General features: G+C 41.9%; 1 protein-coding gene across 1 annotated transcript in view; it reads left to right on the top strand.

Moving 5' to 3' along the window:
- The window catches only part of fgf11a (fibroblast growth factor 11a), a 103,399-nt gene that overhangs the window by 39,451 nt on the left and 41,002 nt on the right, over positions 1-22,946 (top strand). The window contains exon 2 of the mRNA XM_030076140.1: positions 16,314-16,424. Within this exon, the coding sequence (XP_029932000.1) occupies positions 16,314-16,424 (111 nt within the window). The remainder of the gene's footprint in view (positions 1-16,313; positions 16,425-22,946) is intronic.

The following is a 22,946-nucleotide window of genomic DNA, read 5'->3' as shown; positions in this document are numbered from 1 at the left end:
GGGTTTAAGAGAGAGAGAGCAACGGAGAAGTGATGAAGAGAGAGAAAGAGTGTGTGTGTGTGTGTGGGTGGAAAGTTTGGTTCCTGGCCATTGACTTTTTTTCAATGTTACAACACCGGGGCAGCTGGTGATTGATCTCTCCGCTCTCCTCCCACCCTTCCCTCTCTCTCTCTGATCGTCCTCCTCACCTTCTTCTCTTGCTGATTCACCCGCTCGCTTTCATCCGCTCCCTCTCCCGATCGTCGCCCGGCTTCTCTCCGTCTTCCCTTTCGTCCTCCTCTTTCTCCTCCGTCTCTCCCTCCTCTTCCTTCTCCCTGCTTAGTCCTTCTCACCTTCTCGTCTTTCCTCGTCCTCCTTTCCGGCCTCCTCCGCTCCTCCTCCCGAACGATCAGCTGGAGTCTTCCACCCGATCATTACCGTAATTAATCAGTAGAAAATTGGTCCTGGGACGGTGCAAACCTCTGCATTGGCTCCACACTCGCTCTCTCCAACTCTCCATCAGCTCTCTGCAGTGTTAAATCACTCGTTATATTTCAAAACCACACCGCAAAAAACTCCATCTTAACGTTCTGCCTCTCATTCAGTGTTTTTTTTCCCTCTAAAAATCTAAAAAATCTGACAGTGAGATGAGATAATCTCACTTGTTTCCAATGCTGATCAACTTGTTTCCCGAATTTTGTGGGATAAAGTGTCATTTTCTTGATCCTAGTAGGCTGATCTGCTTTATTATTTCAACATATTAATACTTGTTCACAGAAAAAAAAAATCCTGAAACAAGTGAAACTGTATTGGAAGCAAGTGGGATTATCTCACCGCAAAACACCGCAAAAAACTCAATCTTAACATTCTGCCTCATATTCAGTGTTTTTTTTTTCCTCTAAAAAGCTAAAAAATCTGACAGTGAGATGAGATAATCCCACTTGTTTCCAATGCTGATCAATTTATTTCCAGAATTTTGTGGGATAAAGTGTCATTTTCTTGATTCTAGTAGGCTAATCTGCTTTATTCTGCCTTATTTCAACATATCTACACTTGTTCATAGAAAAAAATCAGTGGGATTATCTCATCCCACTGACAGATTAACTCATTACTTAACTACTTTACTTTACGCCTCCATCCAAACAAATCAGTAGATGTTTTTTTTTTTTTTTTTTTTTTTTTTTTTCATAATTCTAATTCAATCTCATGTTTCATGGGAGTGACAATGAGTGAATGAGTGTTTTTTTTTATTGGTACCCACAGTGTTATTGGTGTAATTTAAATATGTATGTTGTTGCTGGCAAAAGTAATCCAACTTTGATTCCTCCACCATCCATCTCTGTCATTCTGCTTCTCTCTGCCTCGGTCTCACATTTTCTCTTCGTCCCTTGCTTTCCTCACCTCCCTTCTTCTCTCTCTCTCTGTCTCTTATCTTGTCCAGCTGTAGTTTTTTTTTTTTTTTTTTTTTTTTTTTTGGTGGTATACTCTCCTTCCCACTTTATTCTCTCTAATCCAGGTTCCGTCTGTCTCACCTGGTATCTCTCATTCTCTTTCATTCGCCGGCCTCAGTCTCAGCATCTATCTCTCTGTCTGTTGGCTCCCCTGTTGTAAACAAAACAACCTCCCAAGGGTATCTTTCCTTTCCCTCTCCTAAAGCGTCGCCCCCCCTCCCCCACCCTTTGTTTTCACTTCCTTCTCAATTTACGTTCACCCTGCTTTGTTCTTCTTTTTCTCTCTCTCTCTCACGCCCTTTTCAATCTTGCCCTTTATCCGCCCTCCTTATCTATAGCCTGTCTCTCACTCATTTTCTGCGACAGCTGCTTTTCTTCTGTTCTCACCGCCTTCCTCTCTCTCTCTCTCTCTCTCTCTCTCTCTCTCTCTCTCTCTCTCATTCCCTCTGTCACCCTGTCTTAATCATCGGGCCATTCGTTTAAGCTAGAAATCATTAAGCCTTAGAGCACAGACTGAAAAAAAAAAAGTTCACCAGTCGCTTTTTTAATTAATCCACAACATCTCCTTCTCCCTGACCTCTTGGTGTGTGTATAAGTGTGTGTGTGTGTGTGTGTGTGTGTGTCCCTTATTGTTTGTGTGGTTTCTCCACTTGTTCCCGATGTACATTTTTTTTCATTGTCTCCCTATGGGCCAGTTTGTGCTTATTACTTTCAAAATGTAACCCGTTACAAATTACTTATTACCCACTGAAAGTGTAATTACCGTGGTAGCATAATCCCTTGGGATCCTAAAACTCAGTTATGTAATCCGATGCTTTCCCAGGATTTTTCGATGACCATGATAACAAACATGTGCACACGCACACACACACAGGGGGAGGTTCAAGATGCTTTAAAGCTTAGATTCAGTATAGTCTAGAAGGGGACGCCATATTTTCTCATATTTGTTTCTTGAGTTTTAAGTGCTATGTGACATCTCTCAACCATAAAATATAGCTGGGAGGCTGTTGGCTTTTCCACTTTAGGGAAATCAGCCTTCGCAGTAGTAACATTATAAAGACTGCAAATGTGTAATTAGCTCCTTCACAGGGTTTACTTTGGAATAATGACGACGACATAGTACTTTGAACCGTATTAGCCCATGCCTAATGCATATTGATGCTGTATGTACGGCATTCTCCCACCAGTCCTCTGCTATGTCCAATCCCAAATCATTCTCCTGAGCAGATTTTCGATTAACTGGAAAAGTGTTGTGCAAACTTAATAAATAATTATGTACAAAAGGATATTGCCGTTTTAGCTGAGGGATCGAAGGGAAACACAGATTCCATGGAAATACTCTCAGGCAGTCTAGGAAAAGGGTGATGTATTGGATGATAATGCACGTTTCTTCACCGACGTATTGGTATTCTCAGCCCGGGTGTATGGCACATGTACAATGGGGGGTGATTACAACCTGGTACTTAATCCATAGACAGAACTGAGAATCCCCACCCACTTGCGCTGCAGCTAATGTAATGATGTGTGAGCTGGAACTTGTGGACGCCTGGTGAACACTTAACCCATTAGAGAAAGAAAAGTCTGTGTCATAATGCATTAGAATGTAAATATTTGGCCGCCCCCTTATCAGATCACTGTGTTGCGACACTTAAGTAGTTCAAAAACTACGACTCAAGGATTTTAAAAAAAATCAGTATCTTTGAAAATGTATCTCAAAGGTCCTGATTTTGTTAAATTCATAGAAAAGCAAAATGAAGATTTTCTACTTATTAAGAAAAATTCTGCCTCTGCAAGCAGCCTACAATATGGGAGGCATTGACAGCATTCCTGAGAGGACAGATTGTATCCTTGGGTCCTACAAACAAAGGTTTTTTTTTTTTCGATTTGGTACAAAATCTATAAATTGACCAGCTTTGTTTATGTACAGTGATGGACATATATTAAAGTAAGTGTTCACCCAAAATAATAGCAACAAAAAATACAGTACTTTTAACCACTTTCCACTATAGTGCAATCTATAAGCCTAGATAGTTTCTGTTGATTTGTTGAGGTTTCCAGCCTGCCACAGTGTGCAACAGCAACAGCTCGCTCCATAAACAATGACAAAATCACTCAGTCCACAATAACACACAACTGCTGGGGGCGGAGAGTTTCCTCTAAAAAGTGCTTGCACTAGAGGGCAGATAGATACAGTAGTCTGCTCTTTGGCATGAAATAGTTCCCCAAAAAGACTCCTCACCCCTGAAGCCTGTGGATTACTGTTATCCATGTCATTGATTTTGGAAACAGCTTTTGAGTTTTCCACATGTACATTTTTAACTGTTTGAGCGCCACAAATGAACACCCATCCAGCCTAACCCTAACCCTAACCCTAACCCAAAGTGGAAACCTCTCCAAATCACGCAGAAAGTATCTGGATGGATAGATTGTGCTATATCGGTTTGTGCATTTTGGGTGAACTGCTCCTTTAAGATGTGTGTCACTGACCAAAATCTTGCAACCTAAATGCCTTTTTACCCTTAACAAGCTACCACCCACCACATCAAATTATCAGAAATCTGTCTTGTGGTTTCATCAGTAGCTGTAACAGATTACAGTTCCCATTTTGTAATCAGATTATTGTAATCCCTTTAGATGCACTGCTATTATTCACTAAACCGTGGGTCTCTGTGGTCTTTCTAGTGCTGTTGGTGCTGTGGCATTGATCTCTTTTCTGGAATACACAGCCTGACACATTAGAATTAGATTTTCACAAATGTCAACCTGATCTTCCCTCGCTAAGAAGCCATTTTTCTCCTCCACTTTAGCCCATCCCTCATCTCCCGGCAGGGCCAGCGAATCTGTCTCTGCTGCTCATTGGCTAAGTGTCACATCGCCACAGTTGGAGATGTCAGGGCCCGCGGAGTTTTAGCGGCCAAATTAACCATTTGCTGTGTTATTTGCATGATCCTTCTCGTCACATTAATTTAATTGCCACTAGAAACATGCCCAGACTCGGGTAAACTTGCAGCGGCGTGAATGGATTTGCACTTCATCATTTTCATCACTACTGATTTTCCTAAAAGCTGAAGTTGGACTGCAGAGAGAGGGAGAGATGGGGGGAGAGAAGGAGGGAGACAGAGAGAGAGTGAGTGTGTAAATGGGAGAGAGAGAGAGAGAGAGAGAGAGAGCTGATCGAATGGGAAAGAGGGAGAAGCAGTTTGTTTTGAGGGCGACCCGCCTCCTTCTCCCTCACCCTCCTATGAGCGATGAGGCTGCTGGCGATTTGGAGATGATTGATGGTCCCAGTAAATATGGCCATTACCATATAGGCTCTCCCTGCTTTCATCCCCATTATTCACTGTCATCTGGGGCCACAAAGAACCACTTTTAAAATGGTATGCAATTTAGCACTTAATGTGAATATGAAAATATGAAAATACACCTGGCGCTTTCTCTTCTTCAAGCCATTTGCTTCTTCTGAAGTTTTCATAAGAGCGTAAATGCAGGTGGGAGTAAACAAGTCGGCCACTCCTGTGATTTGAAAATATCTGAATGGTATCCTCCAGTAGCTCTCATTTCAATACAGGATATGTTACGGCACTTGTGGCTGCTGTCGAGTGTATGCCGTAGGATGCAATAAACACAGGGAGATGAAATATCAGCAGTAGTAAAATCCATATGTCCATGGATTAATAGCTTCAGGCTCCGATGCTAGTGGTGAGAAAGACAATATTAGAGTTGGTGGGGAGTAACAAGCTTATTAACTCCAGAGTGAGAAGAAAGGCATTTGTGTGTGTGTGTGTGCAGAGCCATGGCAGGCTGGGCAGCAACAGAAATCTGCCTAAAGTGCTCTATTTGATGGAGAAAATTGCACTGAAATGGCCATTGGCTTATGAAGGAATTATGATGATCTGAGCTCTGAGATGATGATTTTTGAGGCGCACAGTGCGACACCAGCTATGCAGTACACTACGAAACACAAACCCCTTAGAATGTCAGTAGTTTTTACCTGAAAGCATGCCACACTCCTTAATAGGTTTCCAAGATGTAACCCCTTAATCTTTGTTTGGACTTGGGTGCAATCAAGGCTTTCTTGATATGACTTATGACCAGTGATGGGAGTAACGGCGTTACTAACGGCGTTACTAACGGCGTTACTTTACTAACGAGTAATCAAAGAAATCAAAGAAGTTACTGTTTCCCCAAATTACAAAAAGCAGATGTGTTCCCTGATGGCAGAGCAGATAGTATCTCCGCCTGCCATACAGAAGACCAGGAGTTCAATTCCCCACCTGGACAAGCTGGCATCACTACTTTAAACTATAATGAATTACTTTTTCAAAGTAACGTGCCCAACACTCACAATGATAGATGAAATTTGACAGCAATGTCCACACTGCAACAGCAATGCAAAAATATGTGCATTAATAAGAGGATTTAAGAAAAGAAAAAAGTAATCATAAAAATTACTTTCCCCAGTAACTGAATTACTCTTCTGCAGCAGTAATTGAGTAGTAATCAAAATGACTTTTTTACAGAAGTAATTAGTAATTGTAACTTATTAGTTTTGTGAGTAATTGGTCCCAACACTGCTTATGACTTACGTTGTTCGTGGCATTTCAGGGATAACTCAAGAATGAATTCAGAGACCCATTAAAATGACAAGAGCTGAACCATATTTTAGGTTCGTCTTAGTTCAAATTGTTTTGATCCATACACAAAACCTCTTATTTTTTCAGGGTCCAATCAAGAATATTTGAAGGTGTTAAAATGAATGGAACATGTTTCCTAGTGACATGGTGAACTGCACTTGTGTGTTAAAATACACTGCACGAGTTGGACCAACAAACGTGACCTAATAGTACCCTACTTTGCATGACATGAGCATTGCTTTTGTCTTGGATATATTTATTTTTATACGTATATCTTAGTAATATATGCCACTTCAAATGTATTTTTGTATGCATGTCATTATATACATTGCATACAACTAGTACCCGGCTGATAGGGGATTTTTGAAACTGATACTGACACCAACTTTGGACGAGGAAAATTCACTGACTACAGATATGGCTGCTGATGTAGTGGATTTCTGAGCTGCAGTGAAAATAGACCTTTTCTGTTTGGATTGTCCAATGATTTTGCGCCGACATGACTATGCAAAGATACTCAGAGCAAACAAATAACTTTATTAAAGAATATTCAGCGTTATTGTCAGAATCTGTTCAGCATCAATGTCAATTCTAGAAGTGAGCACTGAGAAGATAGAAAGTGAATAAATAGCAAAATAAACATCAGCACTGTTCAGTATCAGTTAATTAATGACCATTTAAACAAAGAAAAAATAAAAGAAAAAAAGATAAAATATTCATGTCTAAATTACCCAAAGCTTGTTTTTTGCATTATGCTCTGTAAAAACAAAATTTTCATGTTGTTGCATATTGGTCAACATATGCACCGAAGCCAATATGATACTGATATATCTGTGATAGGCCAATATCAGCCCATAATATCAGCACTACATGCAACATACATTTCTACAGTTTGTAATAAATGTGTATTTGGTTATTAAAAAACTATGTAGCTATTGATGCAAGTCAGATTGTTCACAAATAAAATACCAGGAGGTGGCGGTACGCATTAAGAAGTAAGGGTACTCAAGTGGACAAAAATCAGAAGTGCTGGTAGCGGTAAGTACCAGCCCATCCCAGGCACTGGTGTGAGCACAGTGTTTGTACAAATCAAAAAAGACAGTTGAGGGTAAGAAACACAAATTACAAACCGTGCACCCAGCTGCACTAAGATGCATTGCACATTGGCGACTTTGCAGGTCTACCAAGGCATCAAAGTGGAGAAGTCCGACTATTTCCTGCATGAGCAGCATGCAACTATAAATTACCGCTGCACTGCCGCTTCGCCTCGAGGAGTAATTACTTGAAAAATTCAAATGTGCTCTGTTTTACCTGTCACGGGGCACAAAGAACAATCTGTCAAGCAGTTGACTGAGGGCTCTGCGTTACAATGTGCCCGTTCAATTCTGCTTGACGGCTTGAGAAGGAACGGGCAGAAACAGCCACTGCAGTGTCCATCTCATTCAGAGGCATGACGCCCTGCAGTTCCACCGGCGTTAGACCTTAAAGGTGCCATGTGTAGCGTTTTAGCATCAATAAATCATTACCACATTAGTTTTGAGACATCGGTATAATTACTGCAAACAAATGATGCCTTGAGAAAATTGGATTCTGCTCGCCTCGACGCTGAATTTCACATTGTGTGCTTATGTGCCTTTCTATTCATCAGTATTGTGGTAGTTCTGATCTTTTCTTAGGTATAAACAAAACGTACACCTGCTCAGGACTGCTCATACTGCATGCGTAAATTACAAATGCATTATTCTAAATTATATATATATATGTATGCTGTGTTATTCAAGACATTATGCAGAATCCTTTGAAACACACAAAACATCAGAAAATATTACAAATAAAACACCTTTTGTTAAATTAGCTAGTTAACAGGTTTAACCCTATAAAGCCATTTGTATCATATATGATACACATTTTCAATTCCGTTTTTCATTTTCAGTTTAATCAATACTTGACCAAAATACTGTTGTATACCTTTGAACACATCCCCTGTTCACCCTGGACCATACCATTGGCACTTCAAGTACATATCATATATCATACACCAGAAAGGTCGTGTAATAACATATTTTTTTATTATTATTATTTTTTTTAATATATTTTGTTACAGGACTAAATAAAGAGTTCAATTTCAAAAAAATTGGAATTTTCTGCCAATTCTTTCATAGTTCCGGCTTTATAGGGTTAAGCTGTAGATAAGGTTAATTAATAAAAGTGAATTGAAAGTTAATGAAAGTTTTTTTTACAATATGTAGCCTACATGGAATAATATATTTTTCTAAGTGCACCTGTTGTTTTATCCATATTAAAATTCATCCCCCCTCTGATTAGAATGAAATCTGCCCGGCTGAAAGCGCCTCCAGCCGTACACAAACTTAACAACAGCAGTGTTTCCCCAGTAATGGATGCAGCACTCTCATCCTTCTTTAATATCCAATGTCAAAACCGTTTTTGTACAGCTTTGCATGAAGGTAATTTACTGTGTCAGGTGCCTCCTCCCAGGCTTTGGATTCACCAGTTCCTGTAACACAACTAGTGACACTACAAAATAAGACACCTTCTATCTTTTTTGTAACTGAACCTCAGCTAAAACTACTTTGTTCTCAGCTTCTGAAAAGTTATTTATAATATCCTTCTTTGTTTGGGACAGGTCCATGCACCGAATCCACACTGATTACCTTCTCCTTATAAAAATCTGTCGCTTTTTCATGGAGATGGATTTATGCTATATTCAGGTTTAAAAGTCACTAGTATGGTGGGCCCTGTTCATCCAAAGCGTCTCTCTGCAGCAGTGTTTCTCACATTGCTAATATTTCGGCAGCTTGCCCAGGTGAATGAACAGCCCGACAAGCACGCTTTTGTTTCGGATTCATTTTGGTGCCATAATGCATGAAGCTGGCACTTCTCGCCAGCGTCGTTTTCAGACAATAAAGATTTAATGCCGCCCGGTGTCGGAAGGGTGTTGGTGACCTACAATAACCATAATTCACTTGCACCTGTGACACGGCGCATCTGCGCTCCTTTGACCACAGATGGAAGTATAATAGTCCGTTAATGCTGCAATGCCATTAGCGTATACTAGATTTAGACACTTTAGTGGCTGGAAAAATATGAGGCACCGCGCTGGCTGAATAAAACGTCAGTAGCAAGATGGGAATAACTACCATCTCCCCTCTGGACGCTGCCAAAGTAAACTTAGGACCTACACTGAGCATCATGAGCACATCATATACTTTTAGCGTGGGTGATCCCTGTGAGAGTTGGCCCCTAACACCGGCAGTGTAAGGGCCCTGCTCTGTACAAGAGAATTAACATCTAAAGGTTTCTACTTGCAAGACTGAGTTCAGATAGCCAGGACATTTTGTGCTGCAGACCTCTGAGGTGTGACGGTCATGGATATTTACACTCTTTTCTCTCTCTCCCTGTCTCACTTTACCTCTCTCGTCCCCAATTTTTCTCTGCCCCTTTCACCCCTCTTCCCTCCCTCGTTCTTTTCTCGCTCTCTCTCTCTCTGAGTGATACGTCCGTCGTTTGGTGGAGTCTCTGTCGCTGTTAAGCATCGCGTTATTGATGCTTTGCTCAAAGGCGTGACACTGCTATTCCTCCTCCTCTCGCTCCCTCGTTCTCTCCCTCCTTCTTATGCTCTCTCTCTTTTTCAGTCTCTCTCTTTCTTTCAACAGAGGAAAAGTAATGACTTGGTATCCCCCGCTGATTGGTTGATATATGGCTTTATTAGAAGGGAGAGAGAGGGAAAAGAGAGGGAGAGAGGAAGAGAGAGGGAAGGAGGTAAAGAAACGGTGATGGAGAGGAATTGAGTGACAGAAAAAGAGGGGCAACAGAGGTCAAGAGAGTAAGAGAAGGAGGGCAGAAGGCGGAGCGAGAGAAAGAGAAAAGAGGAGAGAGAGAGAGGGAATAAAAGCCGGAATGAACTTAGAGCTTATCTGTGATTGTTAATGAATAAAAAAATGTGACTTGATTGAACGTAAATGAAGAGAGGACACTGGAGACGAGAAGTAAAAGAGAGAGGGGGATGAGGGCAGGGAGGGTGAGGAACAGCAGTTCACAATGTGAGTGTGTGCGTGTGTGTGTGTGTGAGAGAGAGAGAGACAACAAGCGACACACACAGTCCTTGGCAGGCCTGTTTCACCCCTCTGTTCCCGCAGCCAACCTCATTCTGTTGGATGTGTCCATCACTACTCACACACACACACACACACACACACACACACACACACACACACACTCATGTAAAGAATGGGAGCGGGTAATGGGGTTGAAAATAACATGAGCTGCTGCCCAGTTGTCATCTGACTCGGGGCATCAGGCAGCCGGAGGGTTCAGGGTGACTTTAATGGTTGAAATTCTTAATAAGTTAAATTAATCCTGCTCTTCATTAAGGTCACTCTATAATTGGCCTTGAATGTGTGTGGGATTACTTGTGCAAGTCTTACACACACACGTACACACACACACACACACACACACACACAGACGCACATATACTCCCATGTGCTCGTGTATCTTGGCTCCCCCTCTGTATCCGGGTCACTTAGAATGATATATCAGTTTGATGGTATTAGCTTATATTGGCCAGTCAGAGTTGTGTGCCTTTGAGATGATGGATATGATGCAGCTTGTTTATATATTTATGGTTGATTTGATCAATACCTCACTGGTTGTCTACTGGAAGCCCTTAACCTGAATTGATTTGAGTGATTTTGATTTAGTCTCATGGTCTAAATGCTGTTTCAGAGGCTTTTCATGGGGAAATGTGCATTTCACATAGAATCACATGTCATTATCAGTCACACTGACAGGAAAAACATGTCCCACCAAGAGCATATTCATATTCAGGACAAAAAAAATCACTCAGTAGTTTATTATAGGCTAAAATAGTGCATCAAGTGCATCAAGTGCAGCGTGGGAGTGCAAAATTGCAGTGTTCTACAATTATGCATTATTTACTAAATAACCTGTGCCTTTGCAAGTGTAACTCAGTCTCAATTCCCATTTGGATGTTGTCACCACCACCATGTAAACACACCCCAATTAACAAAGAGGGCCTTGACACCAAATAGGTCATTTGCAAACAAAAGACATGAAACAATATCAATTTTCAGGCCTAAAACACAGTAAAACAGTGTATTGAAGTACACCGCTCTGTCAGTTTGAATGAGTGAATGCGTTTTATTTCGGTTATGCGCTCCCAGTGCCTGGTGCATTTCTACTGACGACGCCACAACAAACTCAGGTATCTCCTTTAATTGCAGAGGACAACAAAACCAGTTGTTAGAAGTGAGCAGAAACAGAAGTCATGCTGTTGTCAAACACACATCTCATTATAAGGCCAATTGAGCAAAAAATGAATTTCCATTATGTTTAGAATTTCTTCTAAAACACATAAAACTCATTTTGTTTTCTGGCATACCACTTAATCTTCCTCTTTCTGAACTACTTCTCAAATTAAAACAAGAGTTTGTCAGTTTTCAACCTTATCTCTATATACGTTAAGAGGGCAACTATGCATGCAGTTTTCGGCCTTCTCCGTGTCTGAGAACGCACACTAAAAAGTTTTTACTTCCTTCTGCCAGTGATGTAAAATGACACGTTGTCCACGTCATTGGCGAATTAAGCTTGGATTTCAGGTCTCCACCTGAAATCCAGGTCACCACCTAGTTAGCCGGGGGACTGCTTAGTCTAATAGTGGAGGGAGCTCAGAGGAGGACTGCCCATTGATCCCGAAGCCCATTATTCTGAAACCCCAGTAGTCGGAAAAATTGGACTGAGAGCCCTTCAGTCCAACAGCCCATTATCCCAAAAACAAACGCCCATTTTTCTGAAACACCAAAAAAATGTCGATTGTACCGAGAGCACATTGGTCCGACAGCCTCTTTTCCCAAAAACAAAAGCCCACTGCTCCAAAGGAGGCAAATTCCTTTTTACTTGGATGGTAACTGAATGTTTTTACATCTTGTCATTTTGGCTTACTGGTTAGAATTAGGGTTATGTTAATGTTAGGCTTATGATTATGGTAAATATTAGTGGGTTATGGCTAAACATTAGGCAAAGGCTGTAAATGAATGTAATGAATGTAAATCAGTTAAACATTCCGTCACCATACTAGGAAACAAAAGGGCCAAGCGTCTCTTTATTCAGCACCATGGACAGGGCCAGCAATCACTGAACTGCAGCAACTCCAGAGTGTGTACACTCTTTATTGTCTATGTTTATTACTGAGGCTGTAGTTTGCAGAGGTCTTGTGCTGGACTGCATTATACTGAGAGGTGTTTCTAATTTTTTGTCCTCCCCATTTCCATACATGAGGGGGGACAGAATATTATAAACAGCTCTCAATAAAATACAGTCCAGTCCAACAGCAGCACTAACTATAAGCTCAATGCCAAACACAGAAGTGAATGAACACCTCTATTACTGGGACAAAAGAAAACCTGAGCATTATAGGTATCAGAAAAGTAAACTTTATGGTAGAACAGTTGGCTTGGATTGTATTAGACTGTACAGGTGGACCTAATAAAGTGGCCACTGAGTGTATTTTTGGAGCAATGGGCATTTGAAGTTTTTGGAATAACAGGCTATTGGAATAATTCACATTTGTTTTTGGATATTGTAAAGCACTTTGAGTGGTCAGTACACTGGAAAAGAATTGCAGTCCATTGCCACGTACAATTTCCAGTGTTTAGGCTACTGCTACAACAACCAAGCCGCAGGATATGGACACGATGCTGATGCAAACTCCGCAAAGCTAGGAGTGGCCTGTGTCTGGCTGTGTCTGCTCAGTGTCCTCGGTGATGCAAACATAAATGAAGTCACTTTGCTGTCATAAATGTCACCGTGGACAATTTTTGAACAAGAAATGCCTCCACCTCTGTTAACCCTAACCATAATCTGAGAAAACCTCCACTTAAAATTAACCAAATATATGGAGTGGACATTTTTCGGACTGTTGGGGTTTCAGAATAATGGGTGCCGGGGCGCCCCAGTGGCTCACCAGATAAGAGCGCATACCATATACCGAGGCTCAGTCCTGATCGCAGCATCCTGGGTTCGAATCCGACCTCAGGCCCTTGGCTGTGTATCATCCCCTCTCGCCTTTCCTGTCTCTCTCTACTGTGACTGTCAAATAAAGCAGAAATGCTAAAAAAACAACAACAACAGAATACTGGGTGCTTATTTTTGGGATAATGGGTCGTCGTACTAATGGGGTTTCGGTCCAATGGAGTTGGGAGGAAAACCGTGTGTTTTCCAATAAGAAAGCTTTGCCCCTGCCCTGGACTGAGGTTTATGATGCCTCAAACTGCAGACCGTCTTCAGGATCCCAAACACACACTGGAACAGGCAACTGAGTGAAGTGGAGCCAAAAGGGCAGATAACCACAAAATGTGCTATTTTGGTGACGAAACACTATGCTTTGTCCAGGGAGGTAACAGACTATTTGTTGTTTTCACAAGTGATGCAATTAACAAGGGATGACACTATCCTCATTAAGTATTACTAAAATAGCAGCTACAGTAATTCATCAACAACCAAACAAGGACTAACTCGTAATACACCAATATCGTCTAAGGCAGAGTGATGTAACAGGCCAATAGCATTTGCGATTTGTACTGTACAGGATGTATTAAGCAACACATGGTTTGGTTTGTGGGTCGAGGCTTAATTTGGGATTAACACTCAGGATATTACAGATTACCACACTCCACTTTTGACCTCCACTTTTAACGGCCAGCTTTTATCTTTTAGTGATTACAGCGACTCAGTCCTGCTGCACAGGCCACAACCTCCAATCAAATAAAGCTCCATGTGTTGTGTCACACTTCAGCCACGGAAAGAGGAATTACACATCAGTGGGTCTTTAACAAATACAGTAAGCAGATGTCAAGGCGTAACTCAATGTGTAATGAGCTTCAGTCCCGTGACCTCCTTAAGATGAAGTACAATAAAGTAAAATTGTTATTTTCTGCATCCTGCAAAAATGCTCATTTCTTGTCATTTTCATTCCTAAAATCTCAGTTGTTGCACCATATTTGTACAAACAAGCATCGATATCTTGAAACAAAGCTTGAAAAGACATGTAAAATGAAGCTGATCCCAGTTGGGTCATTGTGAAAGTGAATGATGATGATTTACATTAAAGAAATATAGATTATGAATAATACTGTATTAGAGCAAATGTGAACAATACATAAAGTTTTGACCCTACACAGTATTCAGTAGAAATGTATGAATCAGTGTATGAAGAATGTAGGGATTACAGCAGTGAACAGTGCTATAACTTACTGAGAAGAATAATTTTCATAAACTATTGTTAGTGAAAATTAATATCATAAATAGGAAAATAATAATATAAAGCAAAATCCTTTTTGTTTATGGTGTGTTGGCACACAGACCCTATTTTTTCTTTTTTTAAACAATCTAGAAAGATTACAGGTTATACATGAAGTACAGAAGGATGTTTTTATTTGTCTTAAAGGAACAGTTCACAAAAAAAAAAAAAAATAAATAACAAAAAGACTATTTCCCTACTTACCGTTATCCCAGTTTCTGTGTGATTTGATGAGGTTTCCAGCCTGTCTCCTGGCAACCTAAAACAATGGGTCTGGATGTGTATTTGTGTGTAGATTTACGTGTGAAAAACTTAACAGCAACAGCAGATAGCTAATTTGCCAATGTCCTTCAGTGGGAAATAGTCCCCAACGAAACCCCTCCTCCCCCCGAGGATTGTGTGTTATGTTGTGCACCTGTGTTCCGGTTACTGAAAGGGGAGACCTCACCAAATCACACAGAAACTATCTGGATGAATTAATCACAGTAGGGGTAAGTAGGAAAATATCCTTTATCATGTTTTGGGCGAATTGCTCCTTTTAATGGGTCTCTTATAAAAATTGTATTCCGTTCCAAAAATACTCACGAGTTCTTTCAAATATAGTCCAATCACTCTACTACCATCAAGAAAATGACATTTTTTGGAAAATAATGGAATCAATGGAATCAATCTCTGATTTCTTCACTCGATCAAGGAAAAACTGAAGGCTTTAAGTCCTATTGTAAACATTTTTTGCAGCACATCTCCCTCTCTTTCTCTCTCTCTCTCTCTCTCTCTCTCTTCTGCTTCTGTCAACTGAGGGCCAACTGCCAACTAACCCCGCACTTCTCTGTCCTCATACATATTTGATGCATCTCATTAAAACTTGATTGTGGAAACACTCCAGCATTCTGACATTCCCTCTGATCCACTATTTAGTTTCCCTCATTGGTCTGGAGCGAAAGAGCCCATCAGTCATGTACATATGGCCTGAGAAAATAGCGCCCCGCCGCGTGACGTCCGCCTGACTCAACTCAAACAAGGAGTTGGCGGATGAGACGGCGGCTCGTCTTCATCGGGGCGGATGAATATGGCTGATTGGTTCCACCGAACAAGTTGTCGGATGCCTCCAAGTGTGTTGAGTAAATGACGGCTGTTGGTATTTGGGCCAGTCGGTAGGGTAAACAGATGACGGGAGACGCTTCATTAAACTTTCAGCGCGGTGGTAAACCTGCTCCTGTTTGTGTTTCTTGACTTTTTTTCCTGTTTGCGAGCGAGCGACTGGCTGTTCTGAGCTCCGTTGTGAACGGCGAGGCGTACTTTTAAAAGGGATCCATGTTTGATGAAGGGTTAGGCCCTTTGCTGAGGTGTGGGCAGGTGCTACAAGCATACAAACACATGTATGGGTGTACACACACACACACACACACACACCTCTGTCTTAACCTTTGTCTTGCTCGCAAACAGTAAACAGACACACCTTGCCTCCCTTGCTCTGTCTAAAGAGGTCGCTCCTTTTTAAGCAGACGCCAAGGTCCCATCAATCCTGCTGAAGGCCACGGATGAAAGATACACACACACACACACACACACACACACATACTCACACACACTCCGTCTCTGTCTGTGTTTGACCATTTCATAGTGTAAATATCAAGACCTGCCTCCTGTTTGGTCTGTGTGTGTGCACACTCATAGGTCGGTGTGTACGTTCACGCAAATGTGCACTTACATGCATGTACCGATGTGGTGTATGTGTGTTTGTGTGTGTGTGTGTGTGCCTATATGGTAACATTAAAATGTTAAACCCTCTGTGCCGTGAGTATTGTCACATGGCACAGTCTCAAACTACATTTGTTTGTGTGAGTGTGTGTGTGTTCTTGTATCCCTGGATGCTCACACTGTGTGTTTACATGTGTGTTTCCCATGCAGAGCCCCAGTTGAAGGGTATTGTCACGCGGCTCTACTGCAGACACGGCTTCTACCTCCAGATGTTGCCGGATGGCACCATGGAAGGCACAAAGGACGAAAGCAGCTCCTTCTGTAAGTGACGGATTACACACACACACACACACACACACACACACATGCATACACACACACTTTAGAGAGAAGTTTCACTTGTCCTGACAATGTATACACACTAAGGAGCTTTGGGTGAATGCACTGACCAAATGGCACAGGTTCATGTAAAACTAACTGTTCCCTAGCACAGATAGGGTTCCACACACATACACTGTATTTTAATCATTATTGTAAGCCACAGATGGAGAGACAGCTGCACTGATACACACACACACACACACACACACACACACACACACACTACCGATACATTGCATATTCCCCTTTATTCTGCTCGACTGCATCTCTTACAATCCCTTTCTCTTTATATTTCAAGCCTCATGTTTCTACGAAGCCAACCAGTTGCCAGAATAAAATGTTGTCATTTTCTGCAAAGCAAAAAAAAACGCACTGAAATGTCAATGTGTCTGAACCAAAAACAAACTGTATATCAACATTTACCCCTGTAGCCAAGGTGGTACAGCCTGTCAGGTGACTGTTAACGTTCGCATATGTGTGAATGCTACCTAATGTTAACTTGTTCACTAACTTTATATGACATTACCAAACTGTGAAATTGCAAAAAACGTGACATTCCGACGTTCTTTTCAAAAATTCCAACATGTTTCCGAGCAATTGGGCTGATGACGCACTCATCTGCATTTGTGTGTGAGTATTTGTTGTGCGTCTGGCGATATGATCTGTCAAACCTGGCCCGTGTCTGTTGTCAGATGCTTGACTGTGTTGATGTTTTTTCTAAAGCCGGTGACCACCGTGTTTCTGTTGTTGTGTCAGTTACCAGACGAGGACGTTGTGAGGATGTGCTGATTCCTGTAGCATCCTGGAAAACCTAACCTGCTGTAAAAATGATTCACACTGGAGCTGCCTTCAAGTGCTCCTCATAAGCTCCTACTCCAAAGATCACTAGTGGTATGCTTTTGGTCATACATAATGACTAAAAGCACCTCATAAGCAAAGTAGTTTTTGGTGGCTCCAGCTTTTACTTCAGGAATCAAGCAGCACCAAGCTGCTTTGTGTTGCAGAGTGAAGAGAAGTCTGGAATGCAATTGAAGTTTGAACCCATTTAATCAAAACAAAAAGGCATGACCTTTAAATGTGTAACACTGTGTGTTGCTACTTCCTCCCCTCCCTGGCATCTATCAGCACTATTACAAATGCCTTCAGAGCCCTGAGCACATGGGTGAAGGCCCCCTCCAGAGAATTAATGATGATTTAATTTAATTCAGTCCTGTTCAAAACTCTGAAACAGTTCAGTGATGTATAATTATCTCCACCCATCACAGTCTCAGTCAAATGAGTCTCACCTGTGCAGCAGGTGTAACAACGCCCTTACAGTGTTTTCGCAACTAAATCATTGGTTTAGCCTACCTGGTAAAACTGGAGCAAATAACTAATCACAAACAATATGGGCTCTGATTAACCTGCTGTACATGTAACACTCCCTGTGATTGGTGGACTACATCTGAGATTGAGGTCATTGGAGGTCATTTGGACCCCCAAACCCAAATCTCTGTGAAGCCTGACCTCTAATGGTGAAAAGTCTATGGTGGCAGGTGAAGTCACCACCCAGATGTTGACGTTTCTGAACCAAAAATATAACATTAAACATAAAATATAACATTCCGATTTATGTGGTGTGGTTAATGTGGTTAATGAGCAACTTTAGCCACTTTGTTAGCTTCATTAACCACCAAAACTACCCGGTTAAGGTTAGGACAAGGTCATGGTTAAGGTTAGGGAAATGTTTGTCATCATGGTTAAGGTTAGAAAAGGTCATGGTTAACATTATGAAATGTTAGCTAATGTTCACTAATAACAGCCAGCTAACTCTAAATAAAAGTGTTTTTCAGTATGTGCTTTAGACTATGTCACAGAACTTAAAAACATGACATTTAAACATGTCCTTGGTTTGCAGAAACATAAAATGCCGACATTTTTTTGCCTTGCGACTGGGCTGGGTGTTCCATGTTGTATGTATGCTAAAGTAGTTTTAGCTGCCACTTTTAATACCTCTATGCATGGATAAAGCTGCTTTATATTACCGTATTTCACCAATTAATCGCCGGGCCGCAAATAGCCGCCTGGTTCTTTTAAATGCCTGGGGTCTGCACCCATTTTGTGTATTAAACGCCCACCCGAATAACCATCGGGGCGATTATATGCATTATATTGAGGTAACCCAAAATAAGGCTATTCACCTTATTTTTGCAGAATTAAACAGTTAGCTGCACAATAACTGTGCGGCACTTCCGTTTTCTGTCAAAATAAGAGAGCTAGCTAACATTAGAAAAAAAGGGTGTACCGTAATCTTAAATCGACCGACTATAAATATGTTGGACAGTAACTGTCAATAATGGCCTGGTGCAGGTCTGTGCAAAAATAAATAAAGGCCTGCAGCGAATAGCCGCCTGGTTCTTTTAAACGCCTGGGGTCCAAGTTGATTTTGTGTATTAAACGCCCAGGCTATTAATTGGGGAGATACGGTATATTGTATTGTACGTCACCTGCCACCAAAGACCAGGCACCCTGCTTTTCACTAGGCTTTGTAGAAATTCAGATCTGGAGTTTAGGTACTCTTTAGTGAGGGCATTCCTGGCTGTCATGGAGACTGGTTTGGTGAATGGACAGCAGGCCCAACACAGCATATGTAGCCGTGTTATTGCCCAGAACTTCAGTGGGATCCATAATAAAGCTGTCAATAATATGGTTGGTATTTTGTGCCATAAAGCATTCAGATGATTTCCTAGAAAAACCCAACCCAGTGGCACACAACATGAAATACTGCACAGAGGCTGATTTGTTCGCAGTAATCATACCAATGTCTACAAATTTATATGCGGATGATTTATTCATACTACTGCAACACCTTTAAACAAAAAATGAAAAACATACACCGCTACTCATATGGAATGCCTAGCACTAATAAAATACATGTTTACCATCATTTGTTGACATGGCTTCCATGAAAAATTAAAGAAATTAAAGACATCAAGCTGTTCCCATTAGTGCATGAGCCCACTGTTGTCTCGTGTTGATGAGCTCCCAACTGTTCTCGTGTCTACACACACACTCGCACACACAAACCAACACCACCACCACCACTTACTGTAAACACACACACACACACATCACCTTCTGAGGGGTCACCACCTGGGTGATTACCGACCAAAGGAATCATATCCCACAATAGAGTCCCTGGATACCCCAGCAGCCCACCCTCTCCTCCACCTCCGCTCGAGATCAATACTGTATTACAGCATATCCCCGATGTGGCGACGCAGCGTTTTTCCTGTCAAAACACCGGCCTGAAAGGAAAACATGAAGTTAGCACAATTTTGGATTTATAATCTACAGGGGGAGAAAAAAAAAGAACTTGCTTTGACTTTAAGTAGTGATTCCCTCTCTAAATTCAGCTGCAACATTCTGGCATTTTAATTTTTTTTTTTTTTTTTTTTTAACATTCTATCTCATGTTTCTCAGCCATCACACACACACGCACACACTGCCATTTAATCAGGCACAAATATCCTGGCTTTAACTTTGACTATTTTATTATGAGGCTATCCCTTGATAGTTGCCCTGGAGAGAAGAGGTTACAGGATGTTTTGAATATTAATGCATTACAGTACCACTTAGTAAGCTCAGATGTGCACAGTGCCAGGCTTATACGGATCCCTTTGTGTTTATTTGGTGCTGTTCATTTGAATCATGCAGGAAAACAAAGCAAAGGAGCTGATACTGTAACAGTCCGCTGTGTGAAAAAAAAAAAAAAAAAAAAAAGAATTAACTAAAAAGTTGGGCGAGAGCATGGATGTCACTGGGGTTACGACACAAATACCTCCAATCATAGATTTTTGGTTAAATTAGGCCCAAAAGCTTGGTAGCAACTGATTAGACCTGTGCTCACCTCTCCCTCTTACACAACAGCACACCTACACTGGGACAACATCACCTTGCCTGCACTTTAAGCATTCTCACCCTGAATCTGAAATATTCATCACATAATACAGTAGGGCACATCTGAAGGCGAGCAGGGCTCGTTTCCAGACGGATATAAAGACGGGCGTTGCGTAACATCGGGGTATTAAGCATCAGTCAGCGGAGGTCACCCCACAAAGTGTTTGCGTAGGTCTGACTTACGGTTCATTTTATAACAACGATAATTCCATCAATCCCGGGATCTGGTTTAATGCTGTTTCGGGCTCTTTGTCGTCTCAGGGGATGGCGGGGAGGGGGCCGACAGGTAACTCCCGTACAACTCATAAACTGCAGTTTTCATCCGAGGCGGATTATTTATTCATTCTGGATGCACGGTGGAATAGTTTGAGTGATTGACATTATTGTAATTGAGTATCAATCTGCAGCACAATCATCTACCTGGCTGCACAGAATATTGAAAGGGGCGAAATGGCTGTGTGAGCATGTACTGTACTCTGTGTGTGTGTATGTGTGTGTGTGTGTGGCAGACTGTCGGGCTTATCTCCTGCAGTTTCCCCAGGAGCAGAGACTTTTACCATGGTGTATAATGCAAACTGGCCCGGGACTGGCATGCTTTCCATTCCATTCCTTTTCACTCATACCTTTAATTTCCCTCAAAAAATGATATCTCTGTGCTTTGGTTTGCTTTTTTTTTTTTTTTTTTTTTTTCGAGCTGAGAGACATCACCCATTGTACCAACTGGATGATCAGTTCTGCTGTGGAGAGGTGGCTTTTGACTTCCTTTCAATATGACATACCTCTTTCATAACCACACTTTTGTCCCAGTGTGGGAATTTTTTTTTTCCGCTCTCACATGTGAGACAAATCGGATGTTTTTGAAGTCAGTGTGGAAAGGAAGAAGCTGTTGTCATTTCTGATACGAGCTGCAAAACCAGATCCTGAGTTATATATGAGGGCTGTATGCTTCCTGTATACAAATCTGAATTTGCCATTTATCACATGACAAGATACAAGAGCACTGATTGGGATTTTTTCAACTGAGTTGAAATTGGAAAGCACATCCTGTAAGCGATGTGTTCAAAACTAACACAGATGTGAGTTTTTTTTCTTCCGACTCTGTGCGTGCATCTTTGTGGCATTGCTGTCAGGTCATATTGGTGTTAGATATGGGCTGCATCCTCAAATAGATATGAACAGTTATCCAAAACAAATCAGATACATATTGCAATTTGGAATGGAGCATGGAGGCCCTGAGCGTAGCCTTTGATACCCCTCACATCAATTTTCCCTCTCTCTCTCTCTCTCTCTCTCTCTCTCTCACTTACATCCTGAAATCCTTCCTGAACCTCTTCTTCTTCTCTTGCTCTCTGCCTCAAAATAGTGACTCATCCTCTTAGGTCAGCCCAGCAACACTTTTTCCCTTCCCGTCTCTCCGTCTCCCACCCTCTGCTCTCTTTTCAACTTCCTCTTCCTCCAGACAAAAGTGGCGTCACCTTCCACTCCCCTCCATCTCCAGACTCTTCAAAACTGAGCGTACGTGTGTGTATGTGTGTGTGTGTGTGTGTGTATGTGTGTGTGTGTGTGTGTGTGTGTGTGTGTGTGTGTACGTGCTGTAATTATGCACCTCACTGCGGCGTATGCTAAGGAGACCAGAAAAGGGCCAAATCAGCAGCAAATGGGATAAATAATTAAGAGAGCAACAGTGTGATTCATATCTGAGGCCCTTGCCCTGGCTGACTGGCTGGTTAGCTGACTAACTGGATGACTGATTGACTCCTGTGTGCAGAAAATCTTTATCTCAAAAAGACACACACCCTCTTTTTGCATTTCTATAAAAATAAAAATAAACTCAGTGAGGACTGTGTGTCATTTCAGCAACACAGACCTGCAAGCTAATGAACATATACACACACATGCTAAAGCTCTCATATACACGCATGCACACACACACTCAGGTGGACTCAGATGAACACAGAAACTTTTTCCAAAGTACCGTTGACCCTTCAAGTTGTTTGGAGGACATGGCGCTGTATGGCAACCGCCCATCCCTCCCTCTCACCCTCCCTTCCCCTTCTAAGTCTTCACCCTGCCGCTCTTTTCCTCCATCTCTCTCTCTTTTTCCTTCCTCACTCTGACAATTAAGTAGAGAGGCCCGTGGCTGGCTGCGGGCCCCCCGCTTCTGGCCCCGGGCCAGTCGTATTACACACCGCCGCCGCACGACTCGTCCAGTTAATTGCCCATTTTACTGAAGCCGTCCTGTCATATCGATCCCCGTCCCGCTCTCACCCCCTCCCCAACTTCTTTGACCTGGACCCCTCTACCCTGCCTCTTCATCCTGGCGACCTGAAGTGACCCAGTGCAGCAAAGCAGAACCAGTGACCTGCAGGGGGCAGGAGAGAGCACAGATGAAGAGGCGGCTGGATACATCTCCACATTCACCCCTTGTCACCCGTCTTCCTGGGCATCTGGCCTCAGACCAGCAGCCCTCATCTTGTGATTCTCCTTCACTCCGACTAGAAAAAGTTCCCCCGGCAGCGTGGC

This window comes from Myripristis murdjan, chromosome 18 (assembly GCF_902150065.1).
Source record: "Myripristis murdjan chromosome 18, fMyrMur1.1, whole genome shotgun sequence".
NCBI lineage: Eukaryota > Metazoa > Chordata > Actinopteri > Holocentriformes > Holocentridae > Myripristis > Myripristis murdjan.
Note: the sequence above shows the minus strand (reverse complement) of the source record. Positions and strands in the feature narration are given on the sequence as shown.